This window comes from Artemia franciscana, chromosome 12 (assembly GCF_032884065.1).
Source record: "Artemia franciscana chromosome 12, ASM3288406v1, whole genome shotgun sequence".
Taxonomy (NCBI): domain Eukaryota; kingdom Metazoa; phylum Arthropoda; class Branchiopoda; order Anostraca; family Artemiidae; genus Artemia; species Artemia franciscana.
This window is the reverse complement of record NC_088874.1, coordinates 29,285,439-29,311,749: the sequence shown is the minus strand read 5'-3', so window position 1 is coordinate 29,311,749 and position 26,311 is coordinate 29,285,439. Positions and strand designations below refer to the sequence as shown.

Genomic DNA, 26,311 nt, shown 5'->3' with positions numbered 1-26,311 from the left:
ATTGTTATTACCGATCTCAATTATCAGTTTTACCTATGTCTAATTATTACTTTTACCTACATTGAATTATTCATGATTATTATCATAAACACTATTGTTACGACTATTATTATTACTTATTTTTAAATATAGAATAATTAACTCTCCTTGTAAGCCTGCGTCAAATTTTGTATAAACGTATATCAGCTGATTTATTTGGTTTTTAATCATAAAGGCCAAATGGAAATATGCCTACCAGCCATTACTATTTTTTCTAGAGTCTGGTTCCAATAGTACTTAGGCCTACTTGTGCTCCTTAAGAAAATTCTTGACTATAATTCGAAGCTATAGGTTTGTGCTCTTATGATTTTTCTTTCAAAGGCAGTTCCAGCTATTCAATAGTGAACTTCAATGATGATCGACGGAGGCCAATCGTTATTTGCCTATCATATTATTAGTACTTGCCACTGTCGAACCTGTTATAACAAGAGCATCAAAAATGTCAAATATGGAGCTTCAGGTATAACTAGCAGCAACGACATAGCAAAATAATGTTTATATAATAAACAAAATCTATTATAATAAGCAAATAATAAACATTATAAACAAATAAATAATAAGAAATGACAATAAACTATACAAAATATACTATAATAAACAATAAACTGTTATGACAAGGTAAATTCAAGATTTACTTTCTAGTGAACGCTTGCTCAAACTTATTGCTGTTGTTAGTTTCTGAAAAAAAAAACGGTTGTATAATTAGAACTAAAATAAAATGCCTATGTTTCTTCTTTCAGTACATGGATCAAGATTTCCAGAAAATTTCAGTAAGTTAAAATTTTATAGTAGAGGGTTTTTAGACATTCAACAATCAAACATGCTCCCTAGCTGTGATATTAAATAAATAAAAAAACAAGTTTTTTCAACTAAAAATAAGGAGCAACATTAAAACTTAAAACGAAAAGAAATTATTGCTTATTTGAAGCGGTTGCCCCCTCCTCAATACCTTGCTGTTTACGCTAAAGTTTGGCTATTGGTTCCAATTATTTAAGAATGACTCCTGATGCACAAGGACCGTTTAATTAGAATATTAAGCTATTTAAAAAAAAATAAATCAAAACACATTTTAGAGTAAAGAATGAGGTCCTGAGAAGGGGGCAACACCCCTCGTATACGCAATAATTGCTGTCCGTTTTAAGTTTTAATGTTGCTCCTTACTTTCAGTTGAACAAACTTGATTTTTATTTAATTTCTGGTAGTTTTTTTTTAATCAATACCTGGAAATCCATCTCATTCTTCATAGAAACTTCTCTCCAGCCGCAAAAACTCCTCCACAGAAAGATTTTCTGACTTAAGTACCCCACCAGAAAATCCCCCCCTGAATTCTTTTAAATTTCCTAATAGCCAATACTATATGTAAGCAATGGGCAAAGTTAATAACTTGCAGTCCTTCCCCGGTCGGCCGTGGGGGGTCAAGTCATCCTCATAGTTATTCGATCTTTCAACCATGCTAAGAAATTCGTTATCTCAAAATTTTGATCGGACAATTTTGGGTAAAAAGGGGTGGGAGGGGGTGGCTAGATACTCTTCAATATTTTTGGTCGCTTAAAAAGAGAACTAGAACTTATAATTTCCAATCAAATGAGCCCTTTCCCGATCTTCTAGGATCCCTGATTCCATGCGATCACCCCTGGGGAAAAACAACAAAAGAACTAATAAACACACATCCGTGATCTTGCTTTCCTGCTTCCATGATCTTGATTCAAAGTTCAAAATACAACATTTTTGTGTATAGGAGCTTGAAATTTCTATAGTAGGATTCCTTGATACGCTGAATCTCACGTTGTAATTTTTATCAAATCATTAGTGTTTCTGCCTTTTTTCAAAAATTAGGCAAATCTTCTCAGGCTCATAACTTTTTATGTGCAACATTGAACTTCACGAATTTGATATATCTTGAATAAACATCAAAATTTGATTCTTTTGATGTATCTATTATTATTAAGACTTTGTTTCTTACATTTTTGGTTACTATTGAGCCACATCGCTTCTTACTTATAGTTCGCTACGACGAACTGTTTGATAGTCCGATTCCCAAGCCCAGTAGCCCCTTTGGTTTGATCGGACAAAAAAAAAATTACTAGGTTTTACCAGCTTTGTGAAGGTTTTCAATAATGAAGACCTTCTTTTTATTTCTTTTATGAAGCTGTGAAGGTTGTTCAAAATTAAGAATATTCGACCCAAATTCGATAGTCGGGCTTAGCGGATGATTATGCAATAATTCGTGGTAGCCAACTATGAATCACGATCTTATGAATCGTGATTCATGAAATATGAAATCAAATATGCATTTAGAGTTTTTAATGACCTTGTGACCTGAAATAAAAGTTTTATTAATTACTTTTAGATTTTCTTAAGTATTTCGACAATTGTGGTCTGCAAGTCCAAATATTTGGCCCGATTTTTAATTTTCAAAGCCTACCACAGCAAAGCACTAATTTATACGAATTTCGTACTGCGAAACAGAATCTTTTTTTTCCAGAATAGGGTCAAGATGCCATCGACTTACTGCCACATGGTGCCACATTCGTTCCTAGGTATATACCTACTTCATACTAAACGTAGGGTTATTATGTAGAATATAATCAATCTAAAGATTTTATTAACGTCCAAAATCAGGGAGTTAGACAAAGATATCAAACAAAATAAAAAAAAACAGCATATTTGCCATAAAAGAAAAAACACAAAAAGAAATAAATATAAATAATGGTTAATCTACATTATTAATGAATATTCAAGCTCGATAAAATCTCAACAAATCACTAGAATACTTCATCATACTGCATAATGGCACTTCACAAATTATCACGTTATAAATCCTTAGCTTTCAAATATCCCCGAGTATAACTTATAAGTGAACAATGATCCAACTGAATTGAGTTTTTGTCTTTCTTTTTGATAATAATAATTGAATGTTTCATACCATAATAGAACACAGGGGCGGATTTAGAGAAAAATCATGGAGGGGGCACTAGACCAAGGGCACCAATATGATTTGAGCTTAATCATAGGGGGGGGGGTGTAGATAACGTTTTCGTAAGATCAGTTCGTTCGTTTGCATGAATCTGGTTGGTGATGATGTAATGTGACAAAGAAACCTCTTTGAAAGGCAATAATATTTTCCTATAGCAGTAAAATGCGTTTACACAACAGACGCGAGCAGATTCTTTGACGAATAAATTATTAAGGCTTCATTGAAACTTTCTGAATGAGTAGGCCAGACTATTTTTTTTTTCTTTAGAGTTGGATATAAAAAATCAATTAATGGGGAAAATCAATTAATTGGGACAGGGGCAGTTCAAAAAAATTACTCCCTAGCATAAATTAATGTTGTAAGTTGCCTTGTCATATCCCCATCATTAAAACCCATACACCATACCCTAAATCGACGGGCTTACAAGAAAGAGAATAAAACAAATCTTCCAAAAAAGAAAAAGAAAACACATTCTGAAGATGAAGATCTAGCAAGCAAGTGTAATTTTACGAATAACTTTTCATGAAAACGAGGTTTATCTTATAATTTTATGACGAAATCTATTCGTAAACTGATCGTGCGAGCAGTTTCATGTCTGAGTCTCTAACAGATCAAGAGCAAAATCTTGGGTAAGGGGGCTGCTGAACCAAGGGTGCCAGTGTGACTCGAGGTGGGCACCAAATTAAGAAGTTTGTTTTAAAAAAGATTAAAAAAGAAAAAATAAAGAACGGAATAAGTGTGCCAGAAATTTCTTAGGATGAGGGTTGCCCCCTCCTACCTCTTGTATCTGTTCCTGGCCTAAATTGCTTTCGATTCTTTCATTCATCTAATTTCAACCAAATTAGCTGTATAGTTTAAATAAATAGATAGATAGATTTATTCACACGAAAGCCCTATTGGGCCATCCGCTATTTAATTAGTTACAAAACTAAAATTCAGGATTTTTGAGGGTGAAGGGGATGTATTATTAGTCAAAAGTTACCTTTCGATTTCCGGGTATTTTCGGATATTTTTGCAAAATATCCGGAAATATTCTTCGATCCCCTTGCACATTCAGCCATCAGTCTTCGTCTCTTATCCATTCTATGCTCGTGTCCAGATTTTCTATATTTTTCCATTTTGAACTTTTAGCTACAACGCTACTTTTCAATATATCATTGTAAATAGACAAATAGCTATAACTGTGTTACCACGTTTATGTAACGTGTGGAAGATACCCCTTTTATCTTCAACAGGTGTTTCCATTTTCGTGAAATAGGGGAAACTTCCATGTTCGTAGAAAAATCTTAGCAGCAATCAAAGAATTTGATGGCAATTTTGCAGATACATACTGAACCCGCTGAAGATAAATAATTTTTGTTCGTTTTAAGTTTCAACTTTGCTCTTTACATTCATAGGAAAGCTTTGTTTTTTGTTGTTAATTGGGTAAATCACCTATGAATAATTGATCAAATTGACAAGTATACTTAAAAAAGAGTAAAAGAAGAAAAAAGAACGGAATACGGGTGAGGGCGCCAGAAAAATCTAAGGTCCCCCCGACCCCCCTCGGATCCGTCCCTGATATTACAGTCAAAGTAAGGTTTAACCTCAAACAAATTGAAAAATTTTGGATTTTGGTATCATTCAAACCAAAAACGAAATTTCTAAAACACAAGAAATTGGTAAAAATCGAACAGGGTGAAATTAACCGTTTTTTGTCTTTTTTTTCGAAAGTGACGACTTTTTAAAACAACTTTTAAAACAACTAAAGTTGTAAAGGAATTACAAATTCATAACATTTTTGTTTAATAATCACATGTCTTCTTCATCATTGATTTGGACCTGAACATTAGAGCAACTAGTTCATTTTCAAAATTTGAAAGATATGTTGCATTCGATGCCAGTTCAGTGATCGCTGCACTGGTCCCTATCACAGGATCTCTTACAATGGCCCCCACTTCACGACGGTGAGAATTTTCTTTTGGTGCCACTGGAAGATCTGTGAGGATACGGTACAGCATGCCGTTCTGGAGTTTCCATTCCCAGTTCTCTGGATAAAGGGTAGTACTCTGAAGCCTGATCAAATCTTGTACTTGAAGATAGGTTCGGAAACAGTGAAATTTAACTGCTGCTGAAGTAGGAGGTGATATTGGGAATAGAAGAAAGCTGTGGACGTTGCCCCTTTTTGCTGAAAGACTCGGTGTCCGTAACTTCCAAGATTATCATTAGATTTTCCACCGTACAATATAGAAAGTGTACTCCCTCCCACTGCTTTAATATCTTCTTTTGAAACATCAATTAGAGAAAACTTTGAAGCATTTTCCCTAGACTTTTCGTTGTCTCTCAGCCGTTTAAGTGCAATCCCTTTTCCAAGTCAATGCAGACGAGAAGTTGTGTCGCAGCCAAGAACTGCGTGAGCAAAAGAGAGCAGTTTGCTGGTTTCAGTCCCGATTCTCTAACAATGGCTTCGATGTCCGAAGTTGCACCTGGAGTGGTTGCCTTAGGCTCACTGCGCAGGTAGACCTTGTGGTGCTCCGGATTACAACGATAAAGTAACAACACTTTATTATAACACATATCCCAAGTCTTCGAACACTCAACCGCTATAAGCACAATAAGCAAGTCAGCTTGAGCTTTAACTTGGATGGTTCTCATACCTCTGACTAGTAAATAATCTTAAAGTACATTGAAGAAACGGGATTTAGTCTTTTTGCACGAAAGAAATTCCTCTTTTTTTGGTGGTCAGTCTAATTTCTGGGCTAAACAATTTTTTATGTCAATTTTTTTGTAGGGATGCTTAAAAGAAATATTTAGAAAAGCGAAAATAGTAACAAGTCATCATAGTATTGTACATAAAAGCAGTTCTACATTTGAGAGTTATTATGTGAAACCAAAACGTAAAGAATAGGCTGTTATCAGCGCATAGTGACTTCCCGTGCAGTGACAGAGTTTCGCTTAAGATGATTGATATATTTTGTCGAAGCAAAAAACGTTGTAGCCATCAAAGACAATAATGGCTTCTGGGTATTTGGTCGAAACATAATTCCAGTATCGGTCTAAGATCTCCGAGTATGCTTCTTTATTCGTCCAGGGAATCCTGTGAAACAAAGCACGCCCGTTTAAGATGTAAATCCAAGTCAGACTAAGCCTTTTCCCAGTGATATCAATTTTTTAAAGTCGCTTGATAGCTTTTGCATACTCTGGTATATAGGCTTTCAACACGTGCCAATATCGTCAAAAAGTGATCAGAGATAGGATTCTGGCACGTTTCGAAAGCCAAAATGAACTTTCCTTAAAAAGGGAATAAAGCGTAACAAAATTGGCAAGGAAAGAAATTAATATTAAGTCCATTTTATGGATTCTATGTCCATAGAATGGACTATGGTCCATTCTATGGACTATTCTATGGAAGTAATTTCTGTGCGTTTTAAGTTACAATGACGCTCCTTACTTTCAGTTAAAAAACTTGTTTTTTTTTATTTAATTTCTGAACGTTTTTGAATCAATGCATGTTTTGATTTTAGCTCTTCGCAGAGGAATAATCAAAACGAAATTTGCATATTTTTTTTTGGCTAAATGGCTTTCTCATAATTTTGATCGAATGATTTTGAAAAAAAAGAGCAGGGGACGAAGCCTAGTTGCCCTCCGATTTTTTGATTAATTAAAAAGGCAACTAAAACTTTTGATTTTTTAAGAATCTTTTTATTGGTAAAAGATTTACGTAACTTATAAATTAGCTTACGTAAAGAATTTTTGTATTCTCAAGTTTTTGTTACATATATGAGGGGATTCGCCCCATCGTCAGTACCTCGCTCTTTACACTAAAGCTTAAATTTTATCCCAATTGATTAAGAATGACCCCTGAATCACAAAAGCCGTAGAATAAATTGAAATTACTAAAAATACTTTAGTGTAAAGAGCGAGGTATTAGAAGGAGGTGAGCCCTTCATAGGGTAATAATTTCTGTTTATTTTAAGTTTTATTGCTGTTCCTTACTTCCAGCTGAAAAGCTGGAAGTATACTTTTGTATTCTCATGTTTTTATTACATATATGAGGGGATTCGCCCCATCGTCAGTACCTCGCTCTTTACACTAAAGCTTAAATATTATCCCAATTCATTAAGAATGACCCCTGAATCACAAAAGCCGTAGAATAAATAGTTGAAATTACTAAAAATACTTTAGCGTAAAGAGCGAGGTATTAGAAGGAGGTGAGCCCCTCATATGGGTAATAATTTCTGTTTGTTTTAAGTTTTATTGCTGTTCCCTACTTCCAGCTGAAAAAGCTTTTTCACATTTATTTTTTAATTTTTTTTTTTTTTAATAATGCTAGTAAATCCTGCTCTCCCTTCATTGAAATTTTCTTCTCCCATGACAAATTCTCGATGGAAAGTTCCCCCAGCATATCCCCCTCTTCTCAACCCCTCCCCCCAACCAAAAAAATCCTCCTGAAAACGCCTGTATACTTCCCAATAACCATTACTATATGTAAAAAGAGGTCAAAGTTTGTAACTTGTTGCCCCTCCCACGGGGACTGTGGGGGAGTAAGTCGTCCCCAAAGACATACTTATAAAGTTTTTCGACTACGCCGAATAAAATGGCTATCTCAGAATTTTGATCCGTTGACTTTGGAAAAAAATTAGCGTGGGAGGGGGCCTAGGTGCCCTCCAATTTTTTGGTCACTTAAAAAGGGCACTATAACGTTTCATTTCCGTTAGAATGAGCCCTCTTGCAACATTCTAGGACAACTAGGTCGATACGATCACCCCTGGAAAAAAAAAACAAAAAAAAAACAACAAAAAAACAAATAAACACGCATCCGTGATCAGCCTTCTGGCAAAAAATGCAAAATTCCACATTTTTGTAGATAGGAGCTCGAAAATTCTACAGTAGGGTTCTCTGATATGCTGAATCTGATGGTGTGATTTTCGTTAAGATTCTATGACTTTTAGAGGGTGTTTCCTCCTATTTTCTAAAATAGCACAAATTTTCTCAGACTCGTAGCTTTTGATGGGTAAGACTAAACTTGGTGAAACTTGTATATTTTAAACCAGCATTAAAATGCGATTCTTTTGATGTAGCTATTGGTATCAAAGTTCCATTTTTTAGAGTTTTGGTTACTATTGAGCCGCGTCGCTCCTTACTACAGTTCGTTACCACGAACTGTTTGATAAGGTCCCTTTAATTCACAGGTTACCAGGTGGCTATCTCGATGCTAAAATTGCTTTTACTGAAGTAAAAGGGATGTCGAATTGCCGTGCCGATAATGTGGAAGTAGACATTCAGGCGGCCGGAGGCTTCATACCTGTTGAATACAACGGGACAATGGATATGAACTTTAGTCTTCCTATATTACAGGTGAGTCCATTCATTTTCTACTTACTATGTGTAACTTATTTGTATTAACATATTCCTCTCTTAAATCTGTAATTAAATCATGTAAGTTCTTATGCATACATATTTATGGGGGATCAATTTCTTTTACAATATTTTCATTAAAAGACAAAAGTGAAACAGATCATGGTTGTAGATACGTAGTTTTCATGCAACTGAAAATTACTTAAGTTTTATATAATCAAATCATTAAAATAATAATCTGATAGATAATAAAAACAGAATAAATAGACACTTTTAATTTTTCTGATAGAAAAATAAGACGCTTCTTATAGTTATTAAATAAAATAGAAGTTTTTCAACTGAAAGTAAGGAGCAACATCAAAACTCAAAACAAACAGAAATTCTTACGTATGCAAGGGGGTATTCCCCCACTTTAACACCTCACGTTTTACGCTGAAGTTTCTTAGTAGGTTTAAAAAGGCTCCCTATTGTTTTAATTAACCGAACCATGTGTTTTAGTGGTCGTTCTTTGAAAATTGGGACAAGATTCGGGCTTTAATATAAGGGTCGAGGTATTGAGAAAGAAATATCCCCCTCATATACGCAATGATTTCTGTTCATTTTAAGTTTTAATGTTGCTCCTTACTTTCATTTGAGAAAAAACTTGTTTTTTTTATTTAATTTCTGATCGTTTTTTGCGATCAAATTAAATAATGCCAGGAAATCTGGCTCTACATCCACAGAAATATCCTTCCTTCCTACGGATATATGTTCTAGACAATTTAATCCTGGTGAAATTTACCACAGACAATTACCTTTAACATCTCCGCGCGTCAAATTGAGTCACCAAAGAGAAAGCAAGAAACAAGAAAAATTTTGTATAGCAATTCTGGCAAATTCCCCAATATAAAATTTGCCCTGAAAAATTCACCCCCTGGAAACTTCCCTTCCCATGATAAATTATCCCAATAGAAAAACTTCCAACACAACAATTTGTCTCCGCCCCCACCCGAAAAAAGTATTTATACTTCCCAATAACAAATACTATACGAAAAAATGGGCAAATTTTATAACTTAAAGATATTTCCCTACGGGCTGTGGGATATTATGCTATATGCAAAGGCGTAATATTATTCTGCCTGTCAACTATGCTAAACTGTTATCTCAAAATTTTAATTGACGGACTTTGAGAAAAAGGGTGCGGGAGGCGGCTTAGTTGCCCTCCATTCTTTTCGGTTACTTTAAAAGGGCAGTAGATTTTTAAATTTCAGTTAGAATGAGCCTCTCCCGACATTAAAGGACCACTAGGTCGATACGATCAAACTGTGAAAAACAAGAACAAGTAAACACACATCTGTTATCTTTCTTCTGGCAAAAAAAATACAAAATTTTACATTTTTTTGCATAAATAACTACCACTACAGTAGAGTTCTTTGATACGTTGAATCTGATCTGATGGTGTGATTTTCATTAAGATTCTATGACTTTTAGGGGGTGTCCTGGTTTTTTCCTACATCAAACAAACTTTCTGAGACTCGTAGGCTTTGATGAATAAAACTAAACTTAATGAAATCTATGTATTTGGAAATAGCAAAGTAAACTGATTCTTTTGATACATCTATTGATATCAAATTCCGTTATTTAGAGTTTCGACTGCTATTGAAATGAGTCGTTTCTTACATACAGTTCGTTACCACGAACTGTTCGATGCTTAATAAAGTTAACAAAACTGAAATGGCAGTTTCCTCCTTGTCAAAAATAGATTAGTGCGTCTTATTTGCTCACTTATTATTGTGACTCACTTATTATGTAAGAGCCAGATGATATTACGTTCCTTACAGCACTGACAGACCGATGAAAAACTTGCAAAGATCATTTTGAAATGTTGGCTTGGGCTCATTTGGTGATCTTGTGCTGTTCCTAATGCAGTCAAGTACCGTTTCTTCAAAAGCATCCTTATTGCAAAAGGTCTTCCAGATGTTTTTTTCGCACATTTTCTATTTCCGTCCTCCCTGCCATTGTCTCGTCAAGGCTTAGGGCTAAAAAGTGAGGATGCTGTGATAAATTGCAGCTTTGGAATTATTCAAAATGTTGCGACGAAGGTATTTAAGGAGACGTCTTTTGACAATCGGAGACGTTTCAGCTTTTTTATCATGGCAGCTCCTTTTACAGCATATTTGATTTTAAAGAATCTGCTGACAATGAGCAGATAACAGAGGCTTATCTAGTTTTAATTACTTTTTTAATTATTTTCTCAAAAATTAATTTATTACATAGATTAGTAATTAAACAGTTTATGTGAATAAATAGAATAGTCAATTCTAATAACAAGCATTAAATATTTAAGAATCATATAAAAGCTAATTAAATAGTTGATTTATTTGTTTATCTAATAAAATGAATTGACTAAATTTTTTATAATGTAAAAGCTCTGTTCATGTTTTGTGAAAAATTTTGTCGTTAAAAAAGTCGAGTTTATTTTTAAATACCGTTTTTTATTATTATTCACCCAATTCTAACACAAACTTAAACACATATTTATTGCATACAAGCCTCTTGCTTCCTCAATTTTGAGTGGCCTTTTAATTGTTTTAAAAAGCAGAATTGTGGCAAAGAGTCAAACTTTAGCGTAAAGAGCGAGGGATTGCGGAGGGGATAACCCATTTCATATACGGAGTAATTTCTGTTCGTTTTAATGTCGCTCCTTACTTTCAGTTAAAAAAACTAGTTTTTTTATGTAATTTCTGAACGTTTTCGAATTAATGCATGTTTGATTTTGGCTCTCCGCACATAAATTATTAAAATGAAATTTGCATATTAATTCCTTTTTTGGCTAAATGGCTTTCTCTTTGTTTTGATCAGACGATTTTGAGAAATAAGGGATGGGGAAGGAGGCCTCGTTGCCATGCAATTTTTCGGTTACATAAAAAGGCAACTATAAATTTTTATTTTTCACGAATTTTTTTATTAGTAAAAAATATACGTAACTTAAGAATTAACTTACGTAACAAAATTTTATATTCTTTAATTCTTATTATGTATATGAGGGGATTTGTACCCTCTTTAATACCTCGTTTTTTACACTAAATCGTAAGTTTTGTCCCAATTCTTTAAGAATGACCCCTGAATCAGAAAGGCCGTAGAATATATAGTTGACATTAATAAAAATACTATAGCATAAAGAGCGAGGTATTTATCTCCTCCAAAATACCTCGCTCTTTATGCTAAAGTATTTTTAGAACCCCTCATATGTGTAATAATCTCTGTTCGTTTCAAGTTTCAATGCTACTCTTTACTTTCAATTGAAAAAATCTTTTCCATGTTTATTTTTTCATTGTTTTTTTTTTGTAATTTTAGAAAATCCTTCGCCCTTTTCATTGTATTTCTGTTCCTCCATGATATATCTCTCCAAGGAAAGATCCTCCTACATAGCCCCCTCCCCTCATACCCACCCCCAAAACCAAAAAAAAATCCCCTGGAAACGACTGTACACTTCCCAATAACCATTATTATATGTAAACACTGGTCGAAGTTTGTAACTTGCAGCCCCTCTCCCAGGGACTTTGGGGGAGTAAGTCATTCCCAAAGACATAGTTATTATGGTTTTTGAATATGCAGAACAAAATGGCTATTTCAAAATTTTGATCTGTTGACTTTGGAGAAAAAATAAGCGTGGGAGGGGGCCTAGGTGCCCTCCAATTTTTTTGGTCACTTAAAAAGGGCACTAGAACTTTTCATTTCCGTTAGAATGAGCCCTCTTGCGACATTCTAGGACCACTTGGTCGATACGATGACCCCTGAGAAAAAAAAAAACAAATAAACACGCACCAGTGATTTGTCTTCTGGCAAAAAAAGCGAAATCCCACATTTTTGTAGATTGGACCTTGAAATTTTGTCTATAGGGTTCTCTGATACGCTGAATGCGATGGTGTGATTTTCGATTGAATCTGAAGAATCTGATTCTTTTGATATATCTTTTAGCATCGAAGCTCCGTTTTTTAGAGTTTCGTTTACTATTGAGCCGGGTCGCTCCTTACTACAGTTCGTTACCACGAACTGTTTGATACCGTTTTTTATTATTATTCACCCAATTCTAACACAAACTTAAACACATATTTATTGCATACAAGCCTCTTGCTTCCTCAATTTTGAGTGGCCTTGTCAAACAGTTTGTTGTAACAAACTGTAAGTAAGGAGCCATCCGGCTCAATAGTAACCAAAACTCTAAAAAGCAGGATTTTGATATCTAATAGATATATCAAAAGAATTGGATTATTATGCTAATTTCAAATATTTTCGCATGAGCCCGGGAGAATTTGCCTCATTTTCTTAAAAAGTGGGAATCGTCCTCTAAAAGTCATAGACTCATAATGAAAATCGCCCCATCTGACTCAGCGTATCAGAAAACCCGCTATAAAGGTTTCAAGCTCCTAATTACAAAAATGTGGAATTTTGTATTTTTTGTCAGAAGGAAGATCACAGCTCTTATATTCGTTTATTTTTTTCACCAGGGCTGATCTTATTGACCCAGTGGCCAAAGAACATCGTGACAGGGTTCATTCGAAAGGAAATCAAAGGTTCTAGTGCCCTTTTTAAGTGACAGTAGTAACGGAATTGTGGATTCTACTGGTAAGTAAACCCATCGAATGCCGATCCAGACACTTTTCTTAGAAACTTCTTCAAGACGCAGGAGCTTGTTACGTAATAAAGGGTGTCTGTTTACTTATGCAAATGTTTTCTTCAAGATGCTTGTGATTGCTCCGAAACAGGACTAGTTTGTTTACTTATGTAAATATTTTCTTCAAGATTTTTTTGGTTGTTACGTAATAGGGAATTATTTGTTTGCTTATGCAAATGTTTTCCTTTGTTGTTGCATAATAGGGCTTGTTAGAGTTCAGGAGCCGCTAGTCACGCGGGGAAGTCCCGGTCGTAAAAAAATTGACCGTAGTCCAATATTTACATGTGAAGATGACGTAATCTTATAAGACTTGTTTTGGTTCCTGTGGATCTTTATAATCCAGCAAACATTGGTTTTGAACATCAAAGACAAGTACTATGTTAGATCTTACAGTTCCCTCATCTCAGTATTGAAGAAGAGTTCATTTTGTCAACATAGAGTATATTATTCTTGGCATATTTCTTAGTAGTAGATGCTTTTACTCTATTGGATATTGAAGGTGCCAGCAAAGGTGAAATGAAGTCTATAGTGCCTAACGTTGCAGTAGAAATTACAAGGGGTTTCTGGCTAACCGCAAAATGGAATGAGATGTTTGCACGATATGCAATATCATTGAGCAAATTCAAGTCGAAACAACAGTTGTGCTTTTCGGCAAAAGTAAATATAATACATATACAAAGATTACACGATGGATTAAACGCATTAGTGAAATAAATTGAAGGCGAAAATCTGCATCAATATATAAAAAAAGGAGTGATTTTGCTACATTTTATGTTTGATATTTTACAAGCGAGAAAGAATCTTCTATCTTTGTTAGTCTATAATCGCTAGTGAGAGTCTCAGGATTAAAAATGACTGGATTTGAGAAACAAAAAATCATACAGAATCTAGTGACTTCGGAAAAATGTTTGATTCTAGATGATGATTTTCTAGAGTTATCTCTTCAAAGGAAATATGTTCTCATAAAATGCTTAACGATACAATGAGAAATTACATATTTTCTGTCTTTTGACTTCGTATGAAACTCTTATGTCATCGACCAGATCCATTAACTCAATTGATTGACATAGTAATTGAAAAAGAACAAAATGACAGTGTTAGGTTAAGATTCGTTTATTAAGATTTGGTTAGGTTAATAATAGGTTAATAAAATTAAGTTAAGACTTAGGAATTTTCTTAAGATAAAATCCTCCTCCTAGATAATATTCAATTAATCGATCAAAACTCTGATTCCTTTTAAAAGTGAGAGAATCAACACTGAAAAAAGGTTTTACACATGTCCATTAGGTTTATATACATTGGGCATCTGCTCATCCTGTGAGAATTGTACTACTGCATATGACTATAATGAGAAGTGTAGATTATATAATCCATCTAATTTGCGACTGTGATTCCTGTCTCGAGTATGTCTGTAACTCAGTTTCTTGAGAAATTCTCCAATTGCGCTACCAGTAGTACACTTGTTGTTTTCTGTGCAAAAGGACCACATTTGATACATTCCACCTTTTTTTACTTTTTGTAGTCAATACTCGTAAGAACCACCAAAAACCTCGTCATCTTTCATATCACGTAGACAACACGTTACAAGTTTAGTATCTAACATTTTTAACACTTTAAAAAGTTCAATGAACCCCACGTAATTTCCGTTTTCAAAAATATTACTTGTTCGAACCATTCAAACTGTATATCAACATTAAACTTTTTCTTTTTCACTTGCCTCCCGTCATTGGACTATTGTTTAAAAAAATATCAAGTGTATTGTTACTGTGATGAACTTTAGCGGAATAAGATTGGACAGGGAACAATGAGGACGTAGATTAGAAATCAACATGATTTTATCTAAACCTTGAATAAAACCTGCAGTATTTTTCAATGACAATATTTCAAGATCTATAGTCGAGTTTTTCTTATCAATCGTCCAGCCAATGCAGACTTTATTCACCTATGACTGTGACAGAGTATTCTATTACATTTCAATAAAGCCTTTTTACATTTGGCTTAGCAAACTCACTATCCCGGTCTATTTGAATTTTTCTATAGCTATCTTGTTCAAAGACAGATTTAAGGGCTCTAGCAGCTTCATTACCTCTCTTTGAAAGAAATTGTATGGCATATGCCTGGCGACTAAAGCACTGAGTGCAAGAAAAATGTACTAGTACGGACTATTGTGACATCTTTGAATCTCGTCTAGAGTCAAAAAATCAGCTTGCATTATATGCAACGGGAAAAGGCTTTATTTTTTCTATGATGGCTCCCGTGAACTCTATAATCTCGATGAAGAGTGTAGCTGGGTTTCAAAACACATTCAAAACACACTGTTTCTAACTTCTTTTCAACTTCAGTGACTCGAGCAAGTGTTGTGGGGCTTCCCGCTTCACCAACATTTTCATAAACATGTTTAAAACTTGTGCCATTTTGAACGTAAACGCGGTGTAGAGTATCCACTACCCTTGTTCACACTAATAGGAGATGCTATGATATTAAGAGGCCCTCGTTTGATAACTTTTAAATCATCGTCTCCACTTGGCAAGCTTGTAATTTGCAAAAACAATTCAAAAATATCTTTTGATGTTTGACTATATTCTCTTAATTGATTTAAAATGCATTTATTCCCAATAAAACCTTAAAACCTTTTGAAAAGTTTGATGCCTTTAAAAATTTATACAAATGACTATCAAATGATTCAAGTCTTGTAAGATTTGCAATTAAATCTGATATCAAATCAATTAAATTATAATTTTTTACCGTGGATTGTAACTTCTGTCTTTTTATCATCAATTTGCATATTTTTATTTTCACTGAGATAGGTCGAGAGTATTGTACTTTGCTCACGCTACGATTGTGGTAATATGTCTAGAACACTTGATAAAGCTTTAAATGAACGATATTCATTTTCAGTGAGATAGGTCAAGAGTATTTTACATCTCACGATACGATTGTGGTAATAAGTCTACAACATTTGTTAAAGCTTTAGACTTAGAAGGGCATTTTGAAGCAAAATCAATTTTTCATCGTCAGCAATTGTCTCATTGTTAATAAATTTATCGGGATTATCTACAAAGTGCTCTTTTGGTGAAATACCGAGTTCTATTGGCTTCAGTTTTCAAGGTCTAGCCATTTTTTCTAGAGAATAATGTCTACCGATAGTGTTTACCAAGTCCCATGATTACTGGTAGTAAAAGTGAAAAGAAACTAGCATCTGCTTGAAAAACCATTTTCTTTTGAAGTCTATTCCTTTCTTTTTGCAATTTAGGGCAGGCAAAAAGAAAGGAAAAGATTTAATATACCTTTGAGATCTAGAAACTTATTTGTCTAAACGAATTGTGTAGCACACAATTTTCATAGGATAAGCCCCTGGCTGCACTTTTTTTAGTTTTAGATTTTTTACAATGACTTGCAAATCTATAATTGTGGAAGTCTAATCTATAAAATAGTCTTCACTGGAATGAATATAAAACTTGAGCCATTTTGAACATAAACACGATGTGGAGCGTCTACTACCCTTTTGCATACTAATAGGTGATGCACTAATAATACGAAGCCTTCGTTTATATCTTTCAAATTATCGTCCACTTGGTGGGCTCCTATTTTCCAGAAACGATTTAAAAACATCTTTGTATATTTGACCATATTCCCTTAATTGATTTAGAATGTATTTATTCCCAATAAGACTTTTTGGAAATTCCGACGACTTTAAGAATTTATAAAAATGACTATCACATGATTACGATTTGCAATAAAATCTAATAGCAAATCAATTAAATTATAAGTGTTGCCGTGGATTATAACTTCACTCTTTTTTCATCAATTTGTACATGTTCATTTTCAGTAAGATAGTTCAACAGTCGTTTACTTCGCTTACGATACGATTGATGTAATAAGTCTGCAACACTTAATAAAGCTTTAGATAAATCTTCTTCTTGTTTTGGCTGTGGTTATGGTGGTGGTGGTGCTGGCGGGGAATTTTGAGGCTAGGGTTGATCAAAAACATTTACTTTGAGCGATCTTTCATGGTAGGGCTTATGCTTGTTGACACACTGAAGGGCATTTTGAAGCAAAATTTATTTTTCGTTGTCGGCAATTGTCTCATAATCAATCAATTTATTAATATTATCTTCAAAGTGGTCTGTTGGTGAAAAAGCGAGTTTTATTGACCTCAATTTGTTAGGATTAGCCATTGGTTTTAGAAATTAGTGAACCAATAGTGTTTGCCAAATCACGCAATTATTGGCAGTAAAAGTGAAAAGAAACTACCACCTGCTTGAATAAGCCGTTTTTAAACTATTTTCCTTTTTTGCAAGCTAGGGCACGTACAAGTGAACAATTTTCCTTTGCCCGTTGGTTAACTGCTTCTGGCAGTTGAACATTGCCTTAAGGTAAATTTAAACAACGGACCGTGGGTAACTGCAATATCTCCTGAGACCAGTCTTCAATTGATTCAGCTAGATCTTCAACAATCAACAACGAATTTGGTTCAATGAGATTAATTTAATTCCCGTATGAGTTTTATATCTGGTGCAAAAGGCTTTATTTTATCATAGAATTCTTGCCACGGACTAGAGCAATAATAGATATTTCTCAGATTTTCTATAAACATATTATTATCGTGATTTTTAATTATTCTCATTAAAAGTTTGTTTTGCCAGACATTAATGGACCACAAAGAAATGATCTGAGTGAAGTTTTAAATTGATACATATTGCTCAACTCGCTGTCAAAATACAACTAACCTAAGCTCAATCGGTTGGTCAAATACCAGAAGAGACAAAACTAAAATGAATGTTTTCGTTAATAATAAATAAATGTACTATAAATTATTAAAACATATATACATAAGCACTCGAAAGTATTTACATGGGACATAAAACAGGCAATTAAAACCACTTTAACATTCCAAAAGCCTTTTTTCATGGCACCACCCGTGAGGAGGGGCGGCCGGAAGACACGAAGGCCCACTGTGGCAGCAGGAAGGCATGGTGCCCACTGCGGTTGGCGAGGGCGAGCTGCGGGGTCGGGGCGGAGGATGCATGTAAATTAATATTATAATATTAAACACCTTTTTTTAAAAAAAACAAACGATTCTGTCCAGCGCAAAAAAAAACATTACAAATAAAATCTCACTGCTGAACTATAGACTGATAAAAACTGTTGGGATAGAAAAAGTATCCTCCGCCCATCAACTATTGAGCTTTCTCCAGACCGAGACGCTGTCTGTACTCTAAACATACATCTTCACCTAAAGTTAGGTAGTGTCCGTGCGGTAATTGACTGTCACCCATTCCGTGCGCAAATAGATTTTGTCTGATATGGCTGACATGGGATTTTTCAACTTTAAGTGTGTATTTTTCTATTAAAAATAGCGAATCACAAAGACCTTCGCTCTTGGAATTAATTATTTTCAACACAGTTTCTATAAGCACTCATGTCAAAAGTTTCCTTCACATAGTGTGAAGGTACCCTTTGCACACATTTTTTATGTCCTCATTGTGTGTTTGCACGGATTAAAAATTTGGACCTACAAGCACACCAATGGATATCAAGTCACTCCCGATCTCGGATTTTAAAAATAACAACTTATTTTTGGCCTAGCGCTTCCTTAGCTCCGGGTGAATGGACTCATCCCAGTTGATGTAGTCTATTTGAGAGCTAATGAGTTCACTACTTTCAAAATCGTCCAACAGATTGTCCGTTTTAAATTTTAACAAGACTGACTCAGTGTCACCATAATTCACACTTGCACTTTCCCCTTCCCCAGCCAATGGAGCTTTCACACATTGCGATATAATTTCAACATGATTTTCTTGAGAAACTCTCAAATTGTGCTACCAATAGTACACTTGTTTTTTCTGTGCAAAAGGACCACATTTGAGTCTATGATAGTCGACGATCTGAAATTCAGATCGGCAATGATTCGGGCACATTCTTTTGGATCAGTTACAACGTCGCAACGACTCTTGTGGCACACACTCTCTCACATCTTATCGAAGACTGAATTTACTTCAGAGCGTTTACTGTCAAAAGTGTCAATAAACATCTTCATGTACGGCTTCTGATTGAATTGAAGGGCTATATGAATATTTGTGACCTTGAAACAGTTGGCCAGTATCCACCACAAAAGAATGTGAAGGTGAAGGTCAGCAATATTTTTTTGTTTAAAAGCAATTTGTTTAGAGGGCATGCCCCCATCCTTTACCAAAGAAATATTACAGGGACTCAATGAATCCCTAGGCACTGGTCTACTTAGGCACTTAAAAACAAAATCCTTTACCGAGTCATGAAGTTCCACTGGTATTTCAACATCAATTTCAAAAAACCATTCTTGTGGTCCATTCTCCTCGACAGTAGAAATGTCATGAGACTTAGATCACAGGGATTGCCAGGCCATTTGTAATTCCAACACAGCAAACATTAGTGAGACATTGCCGAAGGATAAAGAAAGTTCATATCAAGAAAAACTGCGTCCGGCCTTACAACGGTGCGTTGTACAGTCGGATCAGTTTCAAGGATACAATATCCGTGAATAATATACCCTCCCAGAATTGACTCTCTACAAATAACTGAAGCCACGTCGATGATAAGACCTATTTTTTCTTCGCTGATTTTATGAATTAAATCCATCAATAGGTGAGGAGTTGAAAAATGATCCACCAAATCGAATTCAAATTCCTCGTAAATTTTGTCCGTGCTTTACATACAATATCCAACAACGTCAATATATCACTTGTCAGGTACATTTTACAATATTCCTCTCCATTTATACACCCTGCCTTGGCCCAAGCTTTTTTTATAGCAAATTTAGGCATTGTGAGCGTCTTTAGCGGCAATACAAGAATCAAAATTAGAGTCGTTTCCTAGCCAGCGAACAAGCAATTGTCTCTTAGCCTTGTAATTTCCACTCTTAAATATATTTTCAATTTGATAGATTCCACTGTTTTCAACTTTTTGTAATCCCTAGTCGTAAAAACCGCCAAAATCTTGTCATCTTTCGTATCACGGAGACGACACGTTACAGGTTTAGTGTCTAGGACTTTTGGCACTTTAAAAAGTTCATTGGACCCCAACTAATTTCCCTTTTCAAAAATATCACTTGTTCGATTGATTCCAACTGTATCACCAACATTAAATTTCTTCTTTTTCACTTGCCTCCAACTTTAAGAGGACTAAGATTGAACCGGGATCAATGAGGACGTAGATTATAAATCAATACGATTTATCTGAATCTTGAATAAAAGCAGCAGTATTTTTCAACGTACAATAAGTTGAGATTAAAAACCGAGTTGTTGACTATGGCTATGATTTATATATTATATTATTGTACATAGGAATAATACTATATTGCCACAGAAAATAGCAAGAATAGATATTTCTCGGATTTTCTAAGAACATTTTAACACGGTTATGAATTATACTCGTTAAAAAGTTTGTTTTGCAAGACTTTGATGGACTGCAAAGAAATGATCTGAATGTAATCTTAAATTGATACATATTAATCTTCTCACCGGCAAAATACACCTAACTTAACCTCAATCTGTTGAATAAATGCCAAAAAAATACAAAAACACAATTCGTGTTTTCTTTAATGATAAGTAAATACACCATAAATTTCTATATCATATATACATATGCACCTGAACATATTTGCAAGGGACATAAATTACAAGGACGGCTGGAACGCATGGTGCCTGCTGCGGAGGGCAAGGGCCGGCTGCCGGACAAGGAGCGCCAGATGTGTGTAAATTCATAGTATAATATTAATCACTTTTTTTAAAAATAACGATTCAACCTTGCACAAAAAAATAAAGCACTAGGCTACACATAAAAAACACGACGCTGAGCTAAGGACTGATAGAGACTTTTGAAATAGAAAAAAGACCCTCCTACTATCAAATATTGAGCTTTCTCTAGACCGAGACGCTGTTTGTACTCTACACATACGTATTGATCTAAAGTAAGGTAGTGGGCGTATGGTAGTACTCTCACACGGTCCGCGCGCAAATTAACTTTATCCGATATGGCTGACATGGCATTTTTCTCAAATCTAATTCTGTTTCTCTTCTATAATTTAAAGAGCAAATCGTAAAGACCTCAACAAATCCTTAGGCACCTGTTTGTTTGTGCACTGGAAAACAAAATGGTATTTTCCCCATTTATTATGCTGAAAAGAAGCCTATTCTTATAAAATGGGTAATACCCTCAAACCTCCCTCCAGGGGGTCGTGAGCAAGGTCCCCAACATCATAGTTTTTTCCCCATGCCGTAAAAACATTAAGTTTTTTACCACTAAAACATTAAGGTTTACGAAAAATATCTGTGATTGTCAAAGAGTTTTACTTACGACAGAGCTGCTCATCTGCGAATCTTCTCATTGCATGTGGGTAGAAATAGCGATATTCTCCCCGCTTCGTTGTGGGACAGCGGAGGGTCTGCACCTTTACATTGTAGGGCGGAGGTGGTTGCCCTTCATTACGCGCCTTTTCCCTTTTTGGGAGAAGAGCACATTGCTCAGAATTTTCTTTAAATAGAAATTAAATTTTAGTTTTTCATGAAGTAATAAAACGGTTAAAAAATATCTTTTGGTCATTTAAGAAAGTTGGAAATGAGTTTTCATAAAAATAATATACATGGTTAAACTTTAATAGGGATTAAAGGGGCTTCATCCGCATCTGTAGTAAGAAGGGCACGGCAAAAATCCAACATTTGACAGAAAAAGTTAAATTAGCAAATATTGCGGACCATAAATATTTTCTTTGCCTGTATAAGCGTTTTTTATTCCAACTATTATGTTACAATAAAGGAAAACATTCTATTCTTCCCCCCTATTCTGCAATTGAGCTACAAAAGTTTTATACAACACCATTCTTGAGCTACAAAATTTTTATATAACAACGTTTAAATGCAATAGAAGCACATTCTGAAACAAGAATAAATTTATAGTTTTCCTAATTTCATCAAAGCACCTCTTTTTAAATGTGAGTTTAATATGCCATGCACAATCCAATAATATGGCTTCGAAGTGACTGTATATCTTGTAGGAGGAAAGGCCTTACACAATAATTCATTATTATACTCAAAAAGTTTTTGTTTTAACTATTTCTGTTTACTATGAGAAAAATATTATCCGTCACTTAATTTAACACATAAATAATTTACATTTATTGGAGCATTTCAAGTACAGATTTAACTCGCTAAAAACCATCTAATTTTGCAGATGAAAAAACTGTTAAAAGCAGCCCTTTTTATGCACCTGTTTGCTAAAAACTAATCCTCTACCTGACAGTGGGTATAATTAAAGGTTAACGTAATGTATGGTTATGTCATGTTTACCCCACTGATAGAATAGCGGAAAAGCAATTTAATATGGGACATGAATTTCATAGCAAAGGATGTAATATTTATAAGGCAAATTTATCAGCAATAGAACGATACAATATCGGGAGGAGGCAAGCTTTTACTCGGTAGTGTCATATAGTGAATTATACTAGCTCTTAGTTGACTATAGTCTCGCCTCTTTTAGGCGGAGGGAAGGGATCCATAATACACATAGAGGTATACCTCTATGTGTATAGAGGTAATGTCTCGACATTACCTGTATAGAATATATGTCTCGACATCCAATTCTTTTATATATTTCTTGGTGCGTCAACATCCATTTTGATAAATAGACTGATAAAGTTTCCCTCTAGCAGCGGGTTTTATAGCCACAAGAGAACAATAGGAAATTACCCGGTCCCACTAGCAGAAAAACACACCATTTCCTTTGTTCCTGGAAAATAAATTAAGGATCACATAACTCTTTGTTCCTTGTTCCTGGAAATAGCAGAAAAATCCTTTGTTTGTCAAGAGCAAAGGGAGCAAAATGCTCTGTGTGTAAAGCAGAAAAATATTTGGCTGGGATCAATTTGGACTACATACCTACTTGGGAGGGCCCTGAAGGTTTTCCCTTGAACCTGAAGTTTTTAAACATTAAAAAAAACTATGATTTAACCTCTATGTTTACATCTTAATTTGGAAGGGCCTCGCGGGTTTTTGAACATATCGAACAAGGAAATCTTGAAGTAAACATTTGCATAAGAAAACAAACAATCCAATATTAAGTAACAACCAAAGTAATCTTGAAGAAAACATTTACGTAAGTAAACAATACTACGTAACAATCATCCGCATCTTGAAGAAAACATAAGCATAAGTAAACAAACACCCCCTATTATGTCACACGCACCTGCATCTTGAAGAAGTTTCAAAAAGTGTCGGATCGAAATTCGACGGGGGTTTTGACCGTTGGATTCCACAATGCCGTCACTACTAGTGATAAAAAAGACTGGAGGGAAACTAGACCCACTCCCGTCCCTTTTCCCCAAAATCGTCAGATCAACATTAAAAAATAGCCATTTTGTTCTTCTTAGTTGAAAGGTCCAATAACTATGCCTTTGGATATAAAATGATTCCCCAAGCCCCAGGGGAAAGGTCTTTAAGTTACAAATTTGCCCACTGTTTACGCATGGTATTCGTTACGGTATTGGGAATCATGTATGCATTACGGGACCCAGAGATCGAATCACGCTGCAGGAATGCACTGCAGGGCCGACGCAGGGACCATAGTAGTCAAGAAGCGTCGTTAATTCTTAAATAAATAAATAATCATGTATGCATTTCAGGGTAGGGGATTTTCTGATGGGGTTTTTCCCCATTAGAAGGTTAAGAGAGAAGTTAAGAGAAGTTAAGAAGGAATGAGCTTGTCAGGGGAAATTATTCACTGACGGAATTCGCCAAATTCCTATACCTGATTGTTTTTGTATGTCTTGCTTTCTCTCTTCCGTCTCAATTTTACGCGTAGAGTTATTAAAGGTTATTGGCCTGGGTAAATTTTCGCCGGGAATTGTCTAGACGATATATCCGTGGAAAGGGTTTTAATCCGTTGAGGTGGGGCTAGATTTCCTGTGAAATCTAGAAAACGATCAGAAATTTGATAACAAAAACAAGTTTTTTCAATTGAAAGTAAGGAGCAACCATAAAACTTAAAATGAACAGTAATTATCAAGTGTATGAACAGAGTTGCCTTCTCCTCAACTATTAGAATTTTGTCCTAATTCTTCAAGAATACTTCTAGAAACGCAGGGTTCGTTTAATTAGAACAGTAAGAAGCTTTTTTAAAGTACTAAAAGACTTTAGCGTAAAGAGTGAGGTGTTGAAGTGGAGGGAACCCCCTTCATATACGTATTAACTTCTGTTCGTTTCAAGTCTTAATTTTGCTGCTCACTTTCAGTTAAAAAACTAGTTTTTTCTAGATTTAATCAAACAGTTCGTGGTAACGAACTGTAGTAATGAGCGACGCGGCTCAATAGTAACCGAAACTCTACGAAACGGAATTTTAATACCAATAGTTACATCAAAAGCATCACATTTTTATGCTGATTTGTAATATATAAGTTTCATCAAGTTTAGTCTTACTTATCGAAAGTTACGAGCCTGAGAAAGTTTGCCTTATTTTAGAAAATAGGGGGGAACACCCCCTATAAAGTCATTGTATTAACGAAAATAACACTATCAAATTCAGCGTATCAGACAACCTTACTGTAGAAGTTTCAAGCTCCTATCTACAAAAATGTGGAATTTTGTATTTTTGCCAGAAGACAGATCACGGATGCGTGTTTATTTTTTTTTTATTTTTTTCCAGGGGTGATCGTATGGACCAAGTTGTCCTACAATGTTGCGAGAGGGCTCATTCTAACGGAAATGAAAAGTTCTAGTGCCCTTTTTAAGTGACCAAAAAAATCGGAGGGCACCTAGGCCACCTTCCACGCTCATTTTTTCCCAAAGTCACAAGATCAAAATTCTGAGATAGCCGTTTTGGTCATTATAGTCGAAAAACCTAATAATTATGTCTTTCGGGACGACATAATCCCCCACAGTCCCTGGGGGAGGGACTGCAAGTTACAAACTTTGACCATTGTTTACATATAGTAATGGTTTTTGGAAAGTGTACAGACGTTTTCAGGAGGAATTTTTCGTGTTGAAGGGGGGGAGGGGATTATGTGGGAATATCTCCCCATGGAGTAATTTATCTTGAGGGAAGAGAACTTCCATGAAGGGGCTGCAGGATTTTCTAATATTATTTAAGAAAATAATGATAAATAAATTAAAAAAATATTTTCACATGGAAGTAAGGAGAAGCATCAAAACCCAAAACAGAACAGAAATTACTACGTAAATAAGGGGGTTCATCTCCTCTACAATACTTCACTCTTCAAGTTAAAGTATTTTTATTAATTTCAACTTTTTATTCTACGGCCTTTGGGATTCAAGGATCATTCTTAAAGATTTGGGACAAAATTTAAGTTTTAGTGTATTTAGTGTTTTTTAGTGTTTGTTGTCATTTTTTTCCCAGGGGTGATTGTATCGACTGAGTGGTCTTGGAATGTCACAAGAGGGCTCATTCTAACGGAAATTAAAAGTTCTAGTGCCCTTTTTAAGTGACCAAAAAATTGACGGGCACCTAGGCCCCCTCCCACACTCATTTTTTCCCAAAAGTCACTGGATCAAAATTCTGAGATAGCCATTTTATTCACCATGGTCGAAAAACTAATAAATATTTCTTTAGGGACGACTTACTGCCCCGTAGTCCCAGTGGGAGGGGCTGCAAGTTACAAACTTTAACCTGTGTTTACGTATAGTAATGGTTACTGGGAAGTGTACAGGCGTTTTCAGGATATTTTTTTTGGTTTAATGGGGAGAGTTGAGGTGGGGGGGGTTACGTGGGAGGATATTTCCATGGAGAACGCTAACGCTAACGCTCTTTACGCTAACGTATTTTTAGTAATTTCAACTATTTATTCTTTGGCCTTTGTGATTCAGAGGTCATTCTTAAGGAATTGGGACAAAATCTAAGCTTTAGTGTAAAGAGCGAGGTTTCGACGGGGGCTGAACCCCCTCATATACGCAATAAAAACATAAGAATATAGAAGGTCGTTACATAAGTTAATTCGTATATTTTTATCTTAAGTTACGTATATTTTTTACCCATGAAAACATTTGTAAAAAATTAAAACTTCTAGTTGCTTTTTTAAGTAATCAAAAACTTGGAGGACAAATATGCCTCCTCCCTCGCTCCTTTTTCTCAAAATCTTCCGATTAATTGCAATTAATGAATATGCAAATTTCGTTTTAATTATTTATGTGCGGAGAGCCAAGATCAAAACATGCATTACTTCAAAAACGCCCAGAAATTAAATAAAAAAAGTTTTTTTAAATGAAAGTAAGGAGTAACATTAAAACTTAAAACGAACAGAAATTACTCCGTATATG

General features: G+C 34.9%; 1 protein-coding gene across 1 annotated transcript in view; it reads left to right on the top strand.

The window, feature by feature from the left end:
• The window catches only part of LOC136033967 (uncharacterized), a 59,480-nt gene that overhangs the window by 12,913 nt on the left and 20,256 nt on the right, over nucleotides 1-26,311 (top strand). Inside the window, exon 3 of the mRNA XM_065714993.1 lies at nucleotides 8,188-8,353. Coding sequence (XP_065571065.1) covers nucleotides 8,188-8,353 — 166 coding nt within the window. The remainder of the gene's footprint in view (nucleotides 1-8,187; nucleotides 8,354-26,311) is intronic.